Here is a 21,162-nt window from a genome sequence, read left to right on the forward strand (position 1 = left end):
TTGTAATAAAAATAATATAAAGTGAGCACTGTACACTTTGTATTCTGTGTTGTAATAGAAATAAATATATTTGAAAATATAGAAAAACATCCACAATATTTAATAGGTAATTAATTTATTGAATTGGTATTCTATTGTTTAACAGTGTGATTAATTGAGATTAATCACAGTTCATTTTTTAAAGCACAGTTAACTTTTTGAGTTAATCACGTGTAACCGTGATTAATCGACAGCCCTAATATTTTTTTTATATATATATATATATATATATATATATATATATATATACACACACACACACACTCTGTGGCAGAGCTCCGACCTTGTCCCCGTGGGTCCCGTGCTTCCAGGCGGTTTATGCTAGCTTCAGAGGCTCACTGCAACCCTCCACGTAGGCCTTCTCTCTCTAGGGCCAGGGACACAGTCTACTGAGCCCTTTTCATCCTAAGCCAGCAAGGAGGTTGGTGAGAGAACTCCCACAGTCTCTGTTGCTCCTACTGCCTCATACTAAAACAGTTTAGCCTCGTGTCCTGACAGGGGCCTGTTTTCCCCTCGCAGGAGGTGTTTCTGTAGTGGTGGGTTGGGGGGAACCCAGGCCCGCCCTCTACTCTGGGTTCCGGCCCAGGGACCCTAATGGTAGCAGCTGTTGGCAGCCAACCTTTCACTGCCAAAGTTGCTACATTTCCCTGGGCCACTTCCCCTCAGCTCTCCTGCTTCTCTCTTCTTCTCTCTTACCTTAGGGCTCCCTTACCAATGACTTGAGGGTGTCTTCATTAACCAGCCCTTCAGCCGTATTTCCTCTCCTCTGGCTTCCTAGAGTGAGCCCTTTTATAGTATCAGAGGGGCCTTAATTAGAGTCAGGTGGTCATATTAGCTTAATGGCCTCACCTGACTCTTTGCAGGTTAATTGGAGTCAGGTGTTCTCATTAGCCTGGAGTAGTCCCTGCTCTGGTCAGTCAGGGAACAGAAAACTGTTAATCCAGTTGCCAGTATATCTGCCTTCTGCTACTCTGCTGTACCCAACTGTCTATCACAATATTTTATATATATATACATACATAGAGAGAGAGAATATAATTCTCACAGCAAAATGACTGACCAAGTATTATTATTTTATCAACTACAATTGGTTAATAACATAGTAAAAACATCCTGATTGGTTAATAATTAAATCATAGTATTTTAATATCATGTGCTGCAAAGAGCCACAGAAGACATATTAAAGAGTCATTTGCGGCTTAGGAACCTCAGTCTGAGTATCACTGATTTAGCATTGTGTTTGTCAGTGACTGTTTGATTTTAAATAATCACAATCTAACATAATGAGATCAAGCTGTATTATGGTCCTAATCCAGCAAACAATAATGCACATGCCTAATTTTAATCACATGAATAGTCCCTGTAAGTGTTTCCAGGATTGGGCCCTTACTTATTCCACACAGAATGTGTTTTGTTTTACCCTAATGCTGGACCCGGACCCAGGCAATACACCTCAAAAGGTGAGAAGAGTGGTCTCCCACCATTTTTACTGTGGTTCATAATTCCATATATAGTTTTTGGGGAAAAAAGTATTAAGTGTATGAGTGGGGCTGGGTGGAAGATTTGGTGTCTGAGCCTTCACAGTAGGAAGCTTTAACACTAAGTACAGATGGCTCAATGTGCTTTGCAGGAAGAGTCTTAATGTTTTAGCCTTTGTGACCATACACATCAGGCTCTGTTTACATGGGATTTAAGACAGAACATTTCCCAAAGGGTCATTTCTTAGATACCTCAAATTTAAATGTGTATATTAACCGGTCTCATTGAAGCTATGGCTTCTTTTCTAGTATATTTGAACTTTAGTGTCTTTATGGTCCACTGAACATCCCATCATCAATAATAAAAAGATATAGCTACATGCTGAACAGTACAATATCAGGTTTCAGAGTAACAGCCGTGTTAGTCTGTATTCGCAAAAAGAAAAGGAGTACTTGTGGCACCTTAGAGACTAACAAATTTATTTGAGCATAAGCTTTCATGAGCTACAGCTCACTTCATCGGATGCATTATATCATCATATCAGTTTTCAAAAATGGATACTTAAATTGCATGCACAAGTCACATTATCTGCAAATGATGCATTTAGGTGTGTACATTTTTTGTACTGTGTTTCTATGCTCATTTACAGGCACAAAGTTAACACTGCCAAATTAGGATGCCACTTCTGCAACAGGGACCCAGAATGCCCAATATTAATACCTCCGTTCACAAACAGTTCCCCATATTCTTCTGCTAGCGATAGAAAGCCAGTCTATTCGCCTCTCATATGTTCTCACCGTTCTATCAAGCTGTTTCTGTGAACAAAATATAGACAACTGACGAATGGTGGTTTTTAAAATAATCTAAATTAACATGTTTCTATTTCAGACTAAATTTGTATTTCCAAATATTTGTTGACCTAAAAATAGGATAATTGACTATGACAAACTATACAGATTTTAGTGAATAAAATCCACATATTTAAACTGATGGAAATGATCAGTTATGGTAAAGTACCCTTACCCTTCCAGTTCATGTATTCTGTTAAAACATCTGCAAATAAGACACACAGAAAATGATGAAGAAACTAAAAGGGCTCCATGGTTCTCTGACTCTCAATCTCCATTGACCACAGGAATGTCAGATGATAGTTTAGCTTGCTCATAATTGCCCTCTGTGCATTTTAGTTGCTCATCTGTTAATGTCACTTGATGCAATCACATTTCAATCATTTTGGCTATAACTCCATAGTCTTTAAAACTTCCTCATTAGAAGCGAAGTTGTTCCACAGTATATAAAATACTTGATTAATCATAGGGAGGGACACTGATACTATAAGCTTGGCATTTAGGGCACTCACTTGGGAAGCAGGAAACCCATGTTCAAGTTCCTGCTCGAATAACTATTTAATTATTTATAATTAAATAATTAATTATAGTGGCAAAGCTCCATACATGAAGATGGGGAAACAAGACCGTAGGTATCTCTCAGTGGTGGCATTACAGGAGCCAGAGGGGAGTGGGGCCATCGACAGAAACAGAGTTCACACCACGCTTAGCAATGGCAGCCACAGTGCAGGTAGAAAGCATATCTCCAGGAAGCTGGCAGAAATATGGCTGTTACAAGTGCACATGTAGCATGTTTGCACAGTGATCTACAGCAAGTAGACCTACAGTCATGTCTTTCAGCATCACAGAGACCACTAGGTATTCCTCACCCTCAACTCAGCCTCCCTTGCCACTTTCCTTAAATGTGTATTGTTGGGCAACCATTACTAAGGGGTGGGCACTGAAGGGGCCAGGACCCTATGAAGTCAATGACAGACACCTAGGGTACACAGTTCATAGCTCATCAGGAGGTTTCAGTATTCACACAGTGTTCCAAAACCAACAAAAAACAGTGTAGAATCAGCACAAGCACTTGTCCTACAGGAAGGGGTCCACCCAGCCATCTCACCTGTTTCAAAATTTGTATCCACATCCGATCTGCAGACATCGTCCACAGATATCTGCAGCTGCAGATATAAAGCGGATATCCACAGATTTGCAGGGTTCTGCCTGTTTCCATGCTAAACCTCCACATCATCCCTAAGCCAGGGAGCAAGAACTAGGAGAGTAAATTCTGGTATTCAGTGGACTATTAAAACACGAACAAGACTTAATCTACTTCTAGGGTATGACATCAAGAGCATATTTCTCTAAGGATATGTCTACACTGCAGCTATAAGCACAAATAGCAGCTCGTGTAGACATACCTGTGCTAGCTGTACTCTAGCTAGCTCACTAAACCCAGACGTGAGGATGCTGTGGTGCGGGATTCAGCACCTGCTGCACAAGCAAGTGCACATGCAGTGAGTCAGATGGGCGTGTAAAGCTGGTGCTGAAGCCCACACCGTGGTATCCCCACTTCTACTCCTAGAGCTCTAGTGAGAGTACAGGTTCATCAACATGACCTTCCATTCACACTCATGACTGCAGGGTAGACATATCCTAAGTGCTTTGTAGCACCAGTCAGATATTCCATTTGGTCAGTCAATGACAGGAGCAATGGCAGAGGCCAGGCCATATGTTCAACAAGCACCATATTTTTATTTATTAAAATGCAGTCCAAGGCCGTGCAAGGGCACGGAAGTATATTAAAACCATTAGACAAGAATTGGAGGCCACGCTTTTCTCTGGAGAACAATAACAGAAACTACTCTCAGTGAAGAATCACCACCAAGAATTCTGTCAATCATCTACACTGCAATATAAGCCCAGGGTTAGTAGAACTTGAGTTTCCAGACCGTAAGTTTGTTAAAATAGAGCTTGAGTGTCTACACTCATTTGCAACCCCAGGTTAGGTATTCAACCCTGGATCCCAGCCTGGAGCTTCAGTGTCTACACTGCATTATGGGGGTCTGACTCCAACCACCCAAATCCCAGATTTCCTAGTGCCCTCCCAAAATGTGGCTGCTCTAGCCTTTTGTGTATGGTGCAGTGTGGGAAAACTTGACTGTTCACCAAACTTGGCTGTCCAGATGACCAAGAAAGACAGCCCACAGGATTGTGGAATGCTTTTTGGAGACTCCCAGAGCACGAGTCCAGTGGGGCTGCATCTATGCTGCAAAGCAATAGAGCTTGAACCCTGGATCCTGGTTTGACTCAGGCTCAGACCCTCCACACCTGGGGTGTCCTGGGAAACAAACACCTGGAAGGTGATTCAGCATATTATATATATTCTTTACTATATCTCGTATGAACCACTTATCCCATGCCATTGCAGATGTTGTGCACACAACCATCTGAAGAATACTATCAGGCACAACATACAAGGCAAAAGGAGAGTGTCACTGATGGTGAGCCATAGCTGTTTGGGCATACCCTCACAGGTCTCGGCAAAGTTAGTTTCACCCTACTCTCACAAAGTTAGGTTCACAACACCAGGAGCTGATGTACTTGGCTAGATGCAGGACACATCCATCCTTTCCTATGACAACTCCATTTGCAATCCTATGGGGGCAATGGGGAGTCAAGACAGAGGAGTCGTGTACTGTTGACATCGCAGACAGTCGGAGGCATCATATAGCTAAGCTCATTACTGCATATTACTGCAGCTAGCAACGCAGAGAGATGAACCTATAACAGGTCATTCAGGGGACAAAGTTATTCCTCAAAGGCTCAGAGTTGTTCACCCACTCAGATGGTCCAAAATCTTAGGGGAGATTTGTGCTTTTTCGCATTGGGAATTTGAGACTCAAAAGTGAGGATTCTGTTGTGGTGGTGGTGATAGAGAATGCTCACTGTTCTTAGTGATGTGGTTTGACACTGATGGCATATCATCTGTGTCCTTTAATGTCAGGTGTGTGTGGTTTCTTTTACTACAGAAGGGTCATGCACTCTTTCGCCTTGTCTATACAAGAAGGTTTTACTGGTAAAGCTCACTTTCAACTGCCACAACCTGGCAAGCACCAACATTTAATATTTTTTGTCTACTAACACCACTCTCCACTTTTGCCAGCATTTTTATTCCCTCTTCCAGAGTGATATAAGCCTACTGTTGGTATGTCTCAATTGGTACAGTAACAATCTGGACAAACATGTATCTGTATGGGTATAAGAAGTCTTCCAGCAACATTCCCACAATTCACCATTCCCTTCAGAAGCGAGCTGTCTAGTAAAAGATTTTGAACTCTGCTACTATGGGGTCCCAGTGGCCAGAAGCATGCCTCTCAGTTCAATCACCAGCACATTGTTTGTGGTCACATCTTTTCCTGTTACTTTTCTCACAGCACTACAAGCATGGTTCCAATCCATTCTAAAGCTGCTGTGTAGTCTAGAGGTTGGTGGGGTGGGAGCAGGGTAAAGGTCTTTGAATTTCTAGGGCTGTGGGGAAAGGAGCATGTTCTGGCACAACTATGGCATTATTATAGTAAGAAAGATATATATATGCCAACCTTTCAAAAGTGATTCAAATCCAAGGAGAAAACCAGAGATGAGACCCAATGCAAGTCAAAAGAAGAGGAAGGGAGGCAGGTCTACCAAAAGGTCAAGGAGCACAAGAGGAGGTCTGGAGCTTCCCGCAAGCCCTGCTCCTTTATGCACAGCTTGATGCTATATCAAGCAGGGTTGCCTACCTTCACCTCTAAAATGGACTGCAGACACTTCAGCATCCCACAGTGCCCAGGAATCCCTCCCCGCACAGTGGGGATGAGGAAAAGGTGCTTGGCATTGCCAGGAATGTGATGATGACGACAGTGAGCTGAGCAATAGCCAGGAGCCGTTTTATATACAACCAGAATCCCAGAAAACTGTGCAAGTGCCCAACACATGTGCCATCCCAGTAAGAGGGAGAATTAGCAGAAGTATTGTAAGTAGGACATAAGAAGTAATTCTTCTGCTCTACTCCGCACTGATTAGGCCTCAACTGGAGTATTGTGTCCAGTTCTGGGTGCCACATTTCAGGAAAGATGTGGACAAATTGAAGAAAGTCCAGAGAAGAGCAACAACAATGATTAAAGGTCTGGAAAACATGACCTATGAGACCTATAAAAATTTGGGTTTGTTTAGTCTGGAGAAAAGAAGACTGAGAGGGAACATTATAACAGTTTTCAAGTACATAAAAGGTTATTACAAGGAGGGAGAAAAATTGTTCTTCTTAACCTCTGAGGACAGGACAAGAAGCAATGGACTTAAATTGCAGCAAGGGCAGTTTAGGTTGGACATTAGGAAAAAATTCCTAACTGTCAGAGTGGTTAAGCACTGGAATAAATTGCTTAAGAACATTTAGTGAGGGCTTTCTGAAAGTCCAAGTACACTATATCCACTGGATCCACACATTTGTTGACCCTCTCAAAGAATTCTAATAGATTGCTAATGCATGATTTCCCTTTTCAAAAGCCCTGTTGAATCTTCTCCAACATATCCTGTTCATCTGTGTGTCTGATGATTCTGCTATTTACTACAGTTTCTACTAGTTTGCCTGGTACTGAAGTCAGGCTTATGAGCCTATAATTGCCAGGATTGCCTCTGGAGCTTTTTTAAAAAATTGGCGTCACTTTAGCTATCTGCCAGTCATCTGGTACAGAGACTGATTTAAGTGATAGGTTACGTACCACATACGGTAGTTATGCAATTTCATATCTGAGCTCATTCACAACTCTTGGGTGATCACCAACTGGTCCTGGTGACTTATTACCAGGTGACTTATGGATGTTTAGTTTATCCATTTGTTTCAAATCCTCCTCTACTGACAGCTCAATCTTGAACAGTTCCTCAGATTTGTCTTCTAAAAAGAATGTCTCAAGTGTGTGAATCTCAGTTACGTCCTCTGTAGTGAAGACTGATCCAAAGAATTCATTTAGCTTCTCCACAAGAAGCCTTGTCTTCTTCAAGTGCACCTTTACCACCTTGATCATCTGGTGCCCCCACTGATTTTTTGGTACTTTCTCCTTCTGATGTACTTAAATTTTTTTTTTGCTATTAGCTTTTGAGTCTTTTGCTAGATGCTCTTCAAATTCTCTTTTGGTTTGCCTTATTATGCTTTTGCACTTGACATGCCAGAACTTGCATGCCCCCAACTGGCAGTTACAGTTCCTTGGGCTGCTGGCAGAATAGCTGGTTAACCTTTACCCACACAGATTTGGGATGCTGCCACAATTTTACAGAAAATCGTATTAGCAAGAGGTATTTAATCTTTTCCCTGTTACTGTCAGGCCAAGTTGCCTTGGTTGGACCACCATGGTATGGCATATTCCCTTGCCGCTCCGGCACTAGTTCTGTGAGTGGATCACTGGGAAAAACAACGTGGCTGCATACATTCCCAGGCAGCCTCTGGGCCTCTTACACACCTCCTTTCTCTGCCACTTTGTTATCCATCAGATGGATAAATCCTCAAAGATTCACAACTGCTGAAATTCATTCAGTAGTCTTTACTATAATATTTGTGTACGTATTTCATGTCCTGCCCCCTCCCTATTTAAGTGACCTGGTTAAGTACCCCCCACCATCCTGTATGGTCTAAAATGCTTACAATCCACATATAGTTCTGAGGCTAACCACAAATGTATACTGCCCAAGACAGGAAAATCTGAGTAGCTGGTGTAGTTATCTACCATAGAATGCTAAATCCTCAAACCTAACAACTGCTGTTTGTTTAATCTGTTTGTCAGTGACCTTTATGAGGGGAACCTCACCAACACCTGCAGAACATCTGGTAACTATCAGAACCAGACACCCCCTCACACAAAAAGGAGGACACATTTACAGAAATTATTCAGGAGATCAAGACAAATGTGAGGAATGCTAGGGAGTGGTATGAAATCTGCTGGAGGAGACATGAAAGGACAGAGGCACAGAAATACGCTGCTGCTACTGAAGCAGCAGACACCACTGTTGATCAGTGAATATATCAAGGATAACATTGCAGCAGTTCCATCCACTCTAAAGCATGAATAATACTGGCTGCTGCTAAGGATCATACACCTCTCCACCCCTGAATCACCCACATTTCTTGCAGTAGTTTCCATTACACTCAATTCCAATAGACAAACAGCATAGGGAACAAAAAGAAATGTTTTGACTAGACATACTGCAATCTGTGATGCATGACATCCAGTCTGCATGTTAAATTTCACTGTAAATAGTTTATATTATGTGGTTAGTAAATTCAAAGTTGTAAGTAAGCTCTTTTCTCCTTTTGTGAGGCATGTCTTACTGTGTTTTACATAGAGTTCAAGGTTGTTCATAGTTACTGCACACATTTATTGTGTTTTTTTTGGCACTACAGAGCTGTCTGAGGTGGTAGAAAGTACTTCATATAACCAGAAAGGCTTCTATACCACAATAAAAAAATTCAATAAGATATTAAAGCTAGTACTTAATGTGCACTACTAAAAGAATTGCCCTTATGCAATCCTCATTAAAATTTTTAATACAAGTCATATTCATGCATATTATCTAAAGGCAGGCTCAGTCAGTGTACATATTCCATGAGACAATGTCAGGCTACTACCCACTGTCAGAGGATACTCCTAAGCTTTCTTCATCCACACAGTGTTAATGGTGGCACTTTAACTGGCTTACTTTCAAGCTGTTTGAATGTAGCCGACGGCCTGTCTGTCCACCTCACTTCATCCACCCTAGCATTAGGGTCTCACCCTTGGTCTCACAGATGTTATGCAATCCGTAGCACACAGCAATAACTGTAGGAAAATTTTCCTTGCTGAATTTTAGCCTTGCAATGAAATACCTTCCCTTCAGCCTTCCAAAGACACACTCACATTCATTCTGTAGCTGCACAGGGGATAATAAAACCTTCCCTTATTTCTGTCCAAATTGCTGGTGTTTGGCTTCATAAGCCAGGGAAGCAAAGGGAAGGTAGAGTTACTAAGAATCACAATTGGCATAGAAACTCTGTTAATGTCAACTGGATGTCTGGAAAAAGTGTCCCAGCTTTCAGCTTGTCAAAAAGTCATGTATTTCTAAAAATCCCAGGTGGTACGGACTTTTCCAGACCAGCCAACTTTGTGTTGTCTGTACATCAATCCTTGGTGATCCACCAAACTACATAACGATCAAGAAACACCCATTTTATTTACTTGGAGGCTGGTGGTTGGGAGGGCACAGAATGGGGACATGCGTAGTCTACTGTCTCAGCAGTTAAGGAAGCCCGTATTGTTGAATCCATCTATTATTTCCTGCATGTTGCCCTGCCTTACTGTATAGGAGGACATGCTTTATTGCCTTGCATACCTCAGTGAAAACTGCCTGTTGATTTTCCAATGCCAAACTGCTTCCTCACTGACTGACAGCATCCAGGGTTGCAAGTTTCCATATGGTGATTGCCATTCATTTCTGCCTTGCAAGAGCAACTCTCGTCTTGGTGTTTCTGTGCTGTAGGACTCGGGTGAGCTTAGCACATAACTGAAGGGATGTGGAGTTCTGCATCTCAAAGTTCTGGACCCCAGTGCTGATTGACCTAGGTTCACATGACATTCCAATTGTGCCACTTGGTACTCATTGAACGGGAGCACCCTTTGCAGTTGTATGAACGGCTGTAATAGTATAGCCACTACATTCACTGTCCACTCATCTTCAGCTGAGTCTGAGTAGTGCAGCCTTGCAAATACAACAAAGTTTCCTCTCTGTGCCACATCCATGCTGTTATGAGTTTGAAAATGGTGCATGAGAGCAGTAGATTATGTGGCGGAACAATACGAATTGTGTGCATTTAACCCAAATTCCCAAAATTTCCTGAGAGGAATGAGGTATCCCACATATACAGCAGCTGCCTCATAATGCACAGTGACAATTTCCAACAAGGTAGTGTTTCTGAAGGCAGCACGGAGGACACTGGAATGCTTATCCACAGTACAACGTACCTTTTGCTGGTCTAACTTGATACTGTATGGACATGAGGGATCAGCACAAACAATGAAATGTAAATGCACTCTGCTGAAATAATTGCATTATGCTGGCAAAACTTTTCCTGTTCAAAGTTTCTAGTGTAGATAAGACCTTAAGGCATTCTAAAACCTGAATTACACAGTACCCTGAATTGCACATATAAGGCAAACCAGTGCATCTATGGAAGGGCAAAAATCATGGGTAAAGTCAAGAGGCAAGAGTTCCCTGTTTTCTACTCTAACAGGGCTGGCTACATTGCTCAGAGTGAGCCCTAGCATTTATGCTCGCTAAATTACATTTCATCCAAACAAATGGAAAGGCTATTGTGGGAATGATCACCCAAACCTGTTGAGGCTAAAATGCGACTCACAAATATGATATACAGAGCTCCTGAGGACTATAAAGTGAACATTTCTATGATGGCCCTTTGATGATTATTAACACTTAGCACTTATACAGAACTTTTCATCCATTGATCTCATATTGCTTTACAATGGTAGGTAAGAATTACCCTGATTCATTGATGGAGAAACTGAGGCACAGAAAGGGTAAGTAATTTTCAGGTCACATGGCAAATCAGACTATATTTTGAATTTTGCCTATGTCTCCTGACTGTCTACTATCCTATCACCTGACAATACTGCTTCTCTTTAGGTGTAACAGCAGTACACCTGAAACAAAAATATTCCAGCAGTGCTGGATGCTGTGGAAACATATTCAGAACAGAGCCCATGTTGTAGAAATAAGCAGTGATATGGTGTTCTAAATCTAGACCCATGTGGCATCATGACTCACATCATCTGCTTTTTATTCCTGCAAATTTCCCCTTGATATAGACCGTCCTGTTTCTGTCACTTTCTGCTTCCAAGCTGCCACAGATTGCCCTCAGTGTCCTACACTGATCTGGTATTATTAGTTTTTCACCACTGTCCTCAGTCTCCTCTTCCCCAGGTGTTGTGCATCATCTGTTGCTCAGTTGGAAAACCCCGGTAGATCCACTTCATTGGTGATGAAGTGGTAGATCCACTTCACTGAGGAAGCTCTTTATACAATGCACTGTTTTGCAGGGCAAAATTTCCTGTTTAATCTATGCTTTATGAAGCCCTGGAATCAAATTCTTGACCTCAGAATTCTTTGCCTGCCTCTTCTTTCTGCACGTGAGCTGTCTGGGACTGCTATGGTAGCAGGGTGCTCTCTCTTATTGCCATAGACTGCTGCCATATCACACAGCAGTTATCTGAGCTTGTGAGTGCTTTGCTTGCTAAAATGTCCAATGTATGCCCTAGTTTATTTTTTTGTCTGACCAATGACTGCTAGGCATTCTGCTTTATTGGTCTTGTTTACTACTCAGACTGAATAGAATGGGGATATACTTGTAATTAAGGTATGAAATTATAGGCGAGGATTGTATTAGGGTGGGTTTGGGTGTTGCTGGTTTTAATACTGTACAGTATGTGTATTTATAGGATACACAGAACACCAGAATAGGATGGAATAATTACTATGTGTTCACAATAACTTGCTGCTGGACAACAAAGCATGTTTGGCACTAGTCCAGCAGTGCTCCTGACAGACCTGTTCCTCTTGTTTAGAGTTCTTCATTGTTAGATGAATCTGTTCATATATCCACCCAGGTTACTGGGTCCTATATGCTGCAGATACACTCAATGACAGCTGTAAGCATCTCGTCTTGTAACCAACTGTGCCCGTGAATCCTCTCTGTTGCTGGCCTCGTCTCAGCGCAGGATAATGACTGAGACGGAATAACTAGGTGTGCATGTAGTACTGAATTGTAGGACCAACTAGACAAATATTAATAACTCACCTGATAGTTATATAATATTGGTGGGTCCACGTGAACATTTTTCACCGTCCCATCATGCCATTCAAACTGCATCATTGCTTTCTGAAAGGATGAGAAAACACTCCGCTGTTTAAAGCAACATGTATGTTGTAAGTTACATAAACAGGACATTCTTTCCATTGAGTTTATTAGTGAAGAAATACACAGACTGTAGTTAATGACATTATATGTCTGACTTAAATCCATAAATGTAAGAAAACTAAAAGTCCATGGAGTTTCACCTGCTTACATCAGGGCTGAATTTGGTTCTGTAAGCCTAAGAGGCAGAACACAGAAGGATATTTAAACCTGCACAGATTAGGCATCACAATTTCAAATAAATACTACTTTTTCAGATAAAAATCTACCAGACAACCTCTTTGGACTGGATGTTCTATACAGGATGAAAGCTTTCTGAGCAGGCCACACAATGAGGCATTATACTTTTTAAAAAAAGTTATTTATTTGGGGCCCGTGCTGCAAGGTACTCCTGCAAGAGTATTTGCAACTCCAATGAAGTTCAAGGATGCTCAGAGTATTTAGAATCTCACAAGGTCAGTCCAGAGAAGTTATTTAGAATCATACAACTAGGAATACTGCTCTCTGTGGCAGCAATGCTACACAATTGAAAACAAATATTTTACCTTATTTTTCCATCAGCATACAATGACTTCAGGTAACATGAAAATAACAGAGAGATTTGGATACATATTCACCCAAGGAGACAACGCCTTCCTTCACCCCCCAAAAACCCCATATCAAACCAATCAACCAACCTTTCCCCCTCAAACAACCCCCCCCCCAAAAAAACCCCCACTTTGGAGAATAAGCTTTACAGTGTCATCAGAGTGTAAAACACAATTTAAAAAATTAGTTTCTGGCAGCCCAACAGAAGTTCCAGAGCTGATGTCCCCTCACTGAAAATGCCCTACCTCTATCTTCAGCCCTGTGCTGTAACCAGGAGGCTAACAGACAATGACAAGGAAGCTTATAAAATACGGGAGAACTAAACAAAATTAGTGTGCCCTTCTCACATGCTGGTAAACCACCCTTGGCACTCAGATGGCCTAGTAGAAACACTGCAAGCTGGGAGGGGTTGCAAGCATTTAGGAGGATAGGATTCAAATCCAAAATGACCTTGACAAATTGGAGAATTGGTCTGAATTCAACAAGATGAAATTCAATAAAGACAAGTGAAAAAAATACTTCACATAGGAAGAAAAAATCAAATGCACAACTATAAGATGGAGAGTAACTGGCTCGATGATAATACTGCTGAAAAGGTTCTGGGGGTTACAGTGGATCACAAGCTGAACGAGAGTCAACAATGTGATGCAACTGAGAAAGAGGATAATATCATACTGGGATGTATTAACAGGAGTGTCATAAAATCGTCAGTTTTAGCTGGTAATGAAGGATGCTTAGGATGGTAATGCAGAGTCCTGCACTTAGGACGGAAGAATCCAATGCACCGCTACAGACTAGGGACCGAATGGCTAGGCAGCAGTTCTGCAGAGAAGGACCTAGGGGTGACAGTGGACGAGAAGCTGGATATGAGTCAACAGTGTGCCCTTGTTGCCAAGAGGGCCAATGGCATTTTGGGGTGTATAAGTAGGGGCATTGCCAGCAGATCGAGGGACGTGATCATTCCCCTCTATTCAACATTGGTGAGGCCTCATCTGGAGTACTGTGTCCAGTTTTGGGCCCCACACTACAAGAAGGATGTGGAGAAATTGGAGAGAGGCCAGCGAAGGGCAACAAAAATGATTAGGGGTCTGGAACACATGACTTATGAGGAGAGGATGAGGGAACTCGGATTGTTTAGTCTACGGAAGAGAAGAATGAGGGGGGATTTGATAGCTGCTTTTAACTACCTGAAAGGTGGATCCAAAGAGGATGGATCTAGACTATTCTCAGTGATAGCAGATGACAGGACAAGGAGTAATGGTCTCAAGTTGCAGTGGAGGAGATTTAGGTTGGATATTAGGAAAAACTTTTTCACTAGTAGGGTGGTGAAACACTGGAATGCGTTACCTAGGGAGGTGGTGGAATCCCCTTCCTTAGATGTTTTTAAGGTCAGGCTTGACAAAGCCCTGGCTGGGATGATTTAGTTGGGATTGGTCCTGCTCTGGGCAGGGGGTTGGACTAGATGACCTCCACAGGTCCCTTCCAACTCTGAAATTCTATGATTCTATGATTAACTGCTTCATCTGGGGAGGACAAAGGAATCGCCAAAGATGCAGAAGGGGTCACATGTTCCTCCAGATGATGATGATGATCAGTACTCTGTACATCCTGTTTGGGATCACAAATACCATGCTGTTGAGGTTGTTGCATTGACTTGGGAGGCTCAACTGTAGGGGAGGCCATCTATTCCTGGATGAGGTGTGGAGGGCGGGCTCAAAAAATATGGTCCCAGATAATGAGGTTGAGGATTTCAAGATGCCCAATAAGACCAAGACAGCATACCATATTAGGAAAAACTTTTTCACTAGGAGGGTGGTGAAACACTGGAATGTGTTACCTAGGGAGGTGGTGGAATCTCCTTCATTAGAAGTTTTTAAGGTCAGGCTTGACAAAGCCCTGGTTGGGATGATTTAGGTGGGGATCGGTCCTGCTTTGAGCAGGGGGTTGGACTGGATGGCCTCCTGAGGTCCCTTCCAACCCTGATATTCTATGATTCTGTGACCATAAGGATATGGCATATGAAATCATGGTGGAGGAATCCAGGGAGTCTGCATTTTGCCTGATCCATGTCTCTCACAGCAAGAACAACATCCTGATGTGACCTTCTCTGATTCCTGCTCATGGATTTACTCAGGCAGTATCTGCCATGAAAGAAGGACTTCTGCTATAAGCTAATGAAAAAGATTCCAAAATGTAAACCTAATCTCTGAAGAACTTTGGGAGGTTCTAGACAATTCTCCCTGAGATATAGATATTGGGTGCTGATGAGGCTGGACGAAGTTAAATCTTCCTTATCAGTACCCTAGGTACTGACAGAGGCTTTGTAGATGTTGGTAATGGTGTCATGTTTAGAAGGTTAGGTTCCAGTGCAATAGTTAAATCCAGATGTTGCAAATGTAGCCAGAGCAGAGGTCGATTGCACTGAAGGAGGCGATATTGGAGGCACTAATACTAAGGGGATTAATGTAGATCTCATTTCTCTATGTGGTACCAAAATTTCTGGAACTGTAGTTAGTACTGATGTAGGAGGTTTGGCAACAGACCTCAAATGGTACAGTGCCAGGGCTGAAAAATGCATCTCTTGTTATTGAGTACAACTGAGGTGCAGGTCAGATGTATGATAATTCTTTGACTTCCTCTTAGACTATACTGGGGATGGTGGTAGGTGCTCAGTTATGGTCTTAGATGTCTGCTCTTCTCTCCCACATATAGCTAGAGCAACTGACTGACCCACACAGGCTTGTGCTGCAACATCACTACCTTTAGAAAATGTAAGGTCTTTTGGTAACTGAAGAGACCTAGAGTACTAAGGTTAACATCCCCGATTAAACAGAGCACTAGCCAAATGCTGCTGCAAACACCAGCCACATCTTTCAACCCACAGTTGAAAGTTCTCCAAATCAGACACACTCTTCACTGAATGCTCCGAGTAAAATGTTTGTCGAGCACCTTAGCTTTTGAGCATGTTTTGATCTGCAGATGGGGCACTTGTCCAGAATGTGTCCTTCTCCAAGGCAAAAAAAGCATTTAGAATGCCCATTATTTCAGGGCATTGCTGCTTTACATGAAGGGCAGGACTTAAACCCTGGACACCGTCTCACACGTGAGGCTAATGCCTCAGTAGTAATGCTATCTTTAAACAAAAACAAAACACCCGCCCCGGCCGCCCCTCCCCAAAGTCAAAACACCATGTAACGGTCCTCACTCAGGGGTTGGTTGGGAAGCGTGGCCTAGTGGTCAGGGCTGTGACCCATGACTGGCAGGGGTTTGGTAGGGGAGCCTGGGCCCTCCCACTCCACCAGGCTCTGACCCAGGGTCCTTTGGGGCTACCAGCAGTCTGGCTACTGAGGCGGCTTAAGGCTGCCATCCCTGGGCCACTTCCTATCTCTGCCCCTACCCCAACCTGGGGGCCAGCTCAGTCCAAGGCTTTCCCCTCCTGAGATAGTCCAAATCAAGAAAGATAAAAAGGGATTACCAATGTCCAAGGTTCATCTGTGGGGGATAGGGGAATTCTTCCCTCTGTGTTTCTGGAGTTGGTCCTCCCTTCCCTCAGAAGGGCCCTTTGTGGCAGTTAGATTAGAGATATTGGCCTTCCCTCTGTTCTCCACTGCAGGAGCCATGGGTTGCAGGTCTGCTCTCTTCCAGGTCTGCCCCCAAATTAGCTGTTTCTGTCTTTTAATTCCTCTACCAAATAGAACATCTGCTGCAGATGTGGTTGGGTGTGGCTGGCTGGGCCCAAAGTAATTCCTGAACAGCTAGTTGCATAGTCTGGGGTTTGTACACCCATTCACACACCACCACCACAAAACCTTTTGTGCCAACAGGCTAGGAAAAAGGAGTGACAAGAAATAACTCACTCTAAACTAGTTCTGTGTTAATCTAACACTAATCCTACACTGACAGTTGAGAACTATGGGGCAGTAGGCAGACCCCACTGCTAAATTCTGTCTCACTGCCACAGGTAGTAAGAAGAAACTGAGAGGTGGTTGGGTCCCTTCTGTCCTTTATGCACTTTGGGGAAGGGGGGAAATACGTGTGTGTGTAGGCGGGTGCAAGACTGTATGAATGCCATGCCACAATGGACACTGCTTGCCAACACATTGTGTGTGCATGGGGCTCATGTGCAGTTAGAGTGGGATCCATGTGGACAAATACTCAAGAAGCAGTCTTTTCCCTATCTCTTAGATCCACTTTCACTTGCTAATACCCACTGTTAAGATCCAATGTGGAAAACCAGATTAAACCTGCTACAGCATCCAGGGTATCATTTTTTGTGGTGACAGATAACAATCCTTTAGAGTAACTTCATTTAGTTTCCTACAGTCCCATACAATCTTGTTCCGCCATCTTTTTTCTTAATCAAAAATATGGGTAAGGACTGTTTGAAAGTTCATTTATTCCTTCCTGAAACATTTCCACAATGCCCTAAAGAACCTCTTCTCTCTTCACAACTGGTACATGGTATGGGGTCTGTTTAATGGGTTGATTTCCCCCAGTGTCAATCTTGTGCTGAACCAGTGTAGTATAACCTATATCTTTGACAGCATGAGAACAACCCTTGATTCCTAACCTCCGCCCCCAAATTAGACTTTTCTGCTGCTTTTTATTTAAATGTATATTGCTGCACTGGAACAACTCCAACAGAAACTCTGGGAGCTCGCTTTCACCTCTTTCTCCCTTAAAGTTTTCCTCTGTACCAGCTTTTACTAGTTCACATTTAGCAACTGTGATTTTCTCTTTTTCGGTTTTAGTCAGAAACATTCAGTAAATGAACAGGAATCCATTCCTGCTTCAGATTCACAAAAAGTTGGGTAGCTAAAATTCCCACAAAACCCTGGGTCTCAACACAAGTCTCAACCATTCCTTATCTTTCTCTTGCTGGAAAAATACTACAGCACACAGCTGATATTATGGTTTTAGCCCAGGAGTTAAGACAACTTGCTGACTAACATTCCCAAGCATTTTCAAAATGCCTGGTCTCATATCTTATATTTGAGCCCATACTCATAATTCTTCTGCTCCTATTACATATTCAGTAGCCAAATTCCCATTATTGTTTAAATGCTCAGACCTGAAGAAAAAAAAAGTGGGGCTACATCTTACACCTTCTGAATTTTCCCCTTCGTCTTGGTGTCTCCCAATTTACTGAACGGCGTTAGGGACTTTTGCTATATTTTGTGACTCTCCGTTCTGGCTGCCCCTCACTGTTATGTAAGGGGAGGCTGCGCAGGAAGCAGCAAATAAGGAAAAGGCTTGTAGGGCCAGCCAATTAGGGGAAGGTTTATTGGATGAGCCAATCAGGGCCAGGCTGGCCCATATAAGAAGGGGCTGCTGAGCAAAGCGGAGGCGGATAAGCTAAGTTGCATATCTGTGTGTGTGTGTATATATCTATCTATATCTATCTTACTATATGTTCCATTCTATGCATCCGATGAAGTGGGCTGTAGCCCACGAAAGCTTATGCTGAAATAAATGTGTTAGTCTCTAAGGTGCCACAAGTACTCCTGTTCTTTTTGCGGATACAGACTAACACGGCTGCTACTCTGAAACAGGCTATAAAAAAGTGTCATTTACAACACCCTGGATGATGTCTTTGGCTCAGATCCAGGTGAACCAGTGCAGTCTATAATTATTTACTCTACTCTGCACTGGAAGCTGCAAACCTTGCAATTGCACTAGTTCAGCCAGCTGGCTTAACTCATACCACAATACAATGCCCGAGGTTTGGAAAATTACCACACATGGGTGAGTAATATCTGGCTAACTCATCTGTACTGGTTTGAACATTTTAAATCAGTTTTCTGTGGTTACTTATCTAAATTGCCCGAGAAACAGTTTGGTGCATTGGCACAGCAATACTGTAGAATCATTTTAAATATTTCCTTGAAGAATTACAAACATAGCTCAGACATCAGGCTGACTTTGGCATGTCAGTGGTTTTACCTAAGGACGTTTAAAAAGCAAAGAGCACTTGGTTAATAAAGTGAGTTCTGGAGAGGAAAGAGCTGCAGCTTTGTGAAAGTGAACATACATTAAAATTAATCACAATCTTGTGTAACAGATAAAGGAATATGAAGGAGGAGGAACAGGTCCCAAATATTTACCTCATGCAGAGTTGATGACACTGTTTTCTGAAGAATAGGCACAAATTCTTCCACAGATGAAAAAGCGTTAGGAGCCAAAACTTGATAAAGGCTTAATTTCTTGGCTATAACAAACAAGGAAAATGCTAAATGAAATATACACTTATTTTGTAATCCATGCTTCATACCACATTAAGCTCTTTTATATGCAATACCTTTCAATCCATTTGTCTTTAACCAGCCTGCTGAGGTTTTGGCCAGGAAGCTTGGCATTTGTATAACAAGAGGTCCTTCATGCTTTGGAGGCTTGGGTAGGAAACTAGCAGGTGTCAACTTGGTAAATTCTGTGGAAATCTAGATAGATTTTAAAATGCTTTATGTAAATATCAATAATTGTTTTCTCAATTTTAAAACATAGAAGCATACAAATGTAGGGGTGAAAGGGACCTTGTGAGGTCATCTTGTCCAGTCCCCTGCACTGAGGCAGGACCAAGTATACTTAAACCGTCCCTGACAGATGTTTGTCCAACCTTTTCTTAAAAGCCTCCAGTGATGGAGATTCTATAACCTCTGTTGGTAACCAGTTCCAGTACTTAATTATGCTTATAATAAGCAATTTTTTCCTAATATCTAACCTAAATCTCCCTTGCTGCAGTTTAAACTAACTACTTCTTGTCCTGTTTCCAGTGGACATGAAGAACAATTGATCACTGTCCTCTTTAAGACTTCTCAGGTCTTTTTAGTCTTCTTTCCTCGAGACTTAACATATGCCCAGTTTTTTAAACCTTTCCTCATAGGTAAGGTTTTCTAAACCTTTTATTAATTTTGTTGCCCTTCTCTGGACTCTCTTCAATTTGTCCACATCCTTCTTAAAGTGTGGTGCCCAAAACTGGACACAATACTCCAGCTAAGGCCTCACCAGTGCGGAGTACAAGTGGTGTATTTACCTCTTGTGTCTTACATACAATGCTCCTGTTAATAGACTCCAAAATTATAATAGCCTTTTCCACAACTGTATCACATTGATGGCTCATGTTCAATTTGTGATCCATTATAACCCCCAGATCCTTTTCAGCAATACTACTGCCAAGCCAGTTTTTCCCCAGTTTGTAGTTGTGTATCAACTTTTCCTTCCTAAATGTAGCACTTGTCTTTATTGAATTTAATCTTGTTGATCTGAGACCAATTCTCCAATGTATCAAGATTATTTTCCCACAGCAGTTTTACATATGCTAAAATGTGAGGTACCAGTTAGTAGCACAGCTAAAAACTGGCAGAATGCTGTAAAAATATTTTGAACATAGATAACATTTCCAATGATCCCTTTTAAAATAGCTTTTGGAGTAGAGCATTCCACTGCATACATTGTGTTAGGCACACTGCAAACCTGTGGATTTCAATGGGATTGCATATTATTACTGCAGCACTAGGGCTCAAAAACTGTTATATATGTTCTTAGCACCTCCATAACTATCAAGGGCTGTACAGAATATATAAAAGGAGCAGAAGTGGTGCCTCTCATTGTGCAGTAGTGTAGAAAGTCATGCTTCTTCAAAATAGTCCAGATGTCAGTCCAAAGACCAGTGTGCCTGCTGGCCAATTCTACAACAATAGGGAGCCATTTGGATTTGTTCTCCATGGGGCAGAGTTTTGCCCCAGTATGCTTATTAAAATCTTACTGTTCTATAAAAATTGAAACAAAATTACAGTTAAATTTCTCAACATTATCTTCTCCTCTGGCTGCTGAACAGGGGTTTCCTCTCAACTACGTTGAGATGTGTTTCCACTACTGCTACATCTGACACTCTTTGGTCAAACAGAAATGGTTATGGTTTAAAAACACACCCAGCTAATACTTTCTTGCAAACAAAGTACATCATTTCACTTAAACAGTCTCCATGCATTTATTTACACTACAGAAAAGAAGTAGGCTTAGGTTTAATTTAGGTTAAGTTTATTCCCTTTGCATCAGAAATATGTATTTACTCTCATCAGTCTCCCTTGACCCCACTTGCTGCTCCAACTAGCCCTCCTTCTCTTTTCCATCTCTAAGCTCACTGAATGCATTGTCTACAACTTCTTTCTAGAGTTCCTCTCCTCTAACTCCATCCTGGACCCTCTCTAGTCTGGCTGCTGCCCCTTGCAC

At 42.1% G+C, this 21,162-nt stretch overlaps 1 protein-coding gene across 6 annotated transcripts in view; it reads right to left on the minus strand.

Annotated features, from left to right (window-relative positions):
• The window catches only part of VWA3A (von Willebrand factor A domain containing 3A), a 65,414-nt gene that overhangs the window by 27,398 nt on the left and 16,854 nt on the right, over positions 1–21,162 (minus strand). For 5 of the 6 annotated variants that reach the window (XM_073362196.1, XM_073362194.1, XM_073362198.1 and 2 more), the window contains 5 exons: positions 19,232–19,370; positions 19,038–19,141; positions 12,229–12,309; positions 3,475–3,624; positions 2,239–2,333 (listed from right to left, as the gene is read on the minus strand). In XM_073362196.1, coding sequence (XP_073218297.1) covers positions 2,239–2,333; positions 3,475–3,624; positions 12,229–12,309; positions 19,038–19,141; positions 19,232–19,370 — 569 coding nt within the window. The remainder of the gene's footprint in view (positions 1–2,238; positions 2,334–3,474; positions 3,625–12,228; positions 12,310–19,037; positions 19,142–19,231; positions 19,371–21,162) is intronic. The other variant, XM_073362197.1, reaches the window with a different exon arrangement.

The sequence above is a fragment of the Lepidochelys kempii genome, chromosome 10 (genome assembly GCF_965140265.1).
Source record: "Lepidochelys kempii isolate rLepKem1 chromosome 10, rLepKem1.hap2, whole genome shotgun sequence".
Classification (NCBI taxonomy): Eukaryota; Metazoa; Chordata; order Testudines; family Cheloniidae; genus Lepidochelys; species Lepidochelys kempii.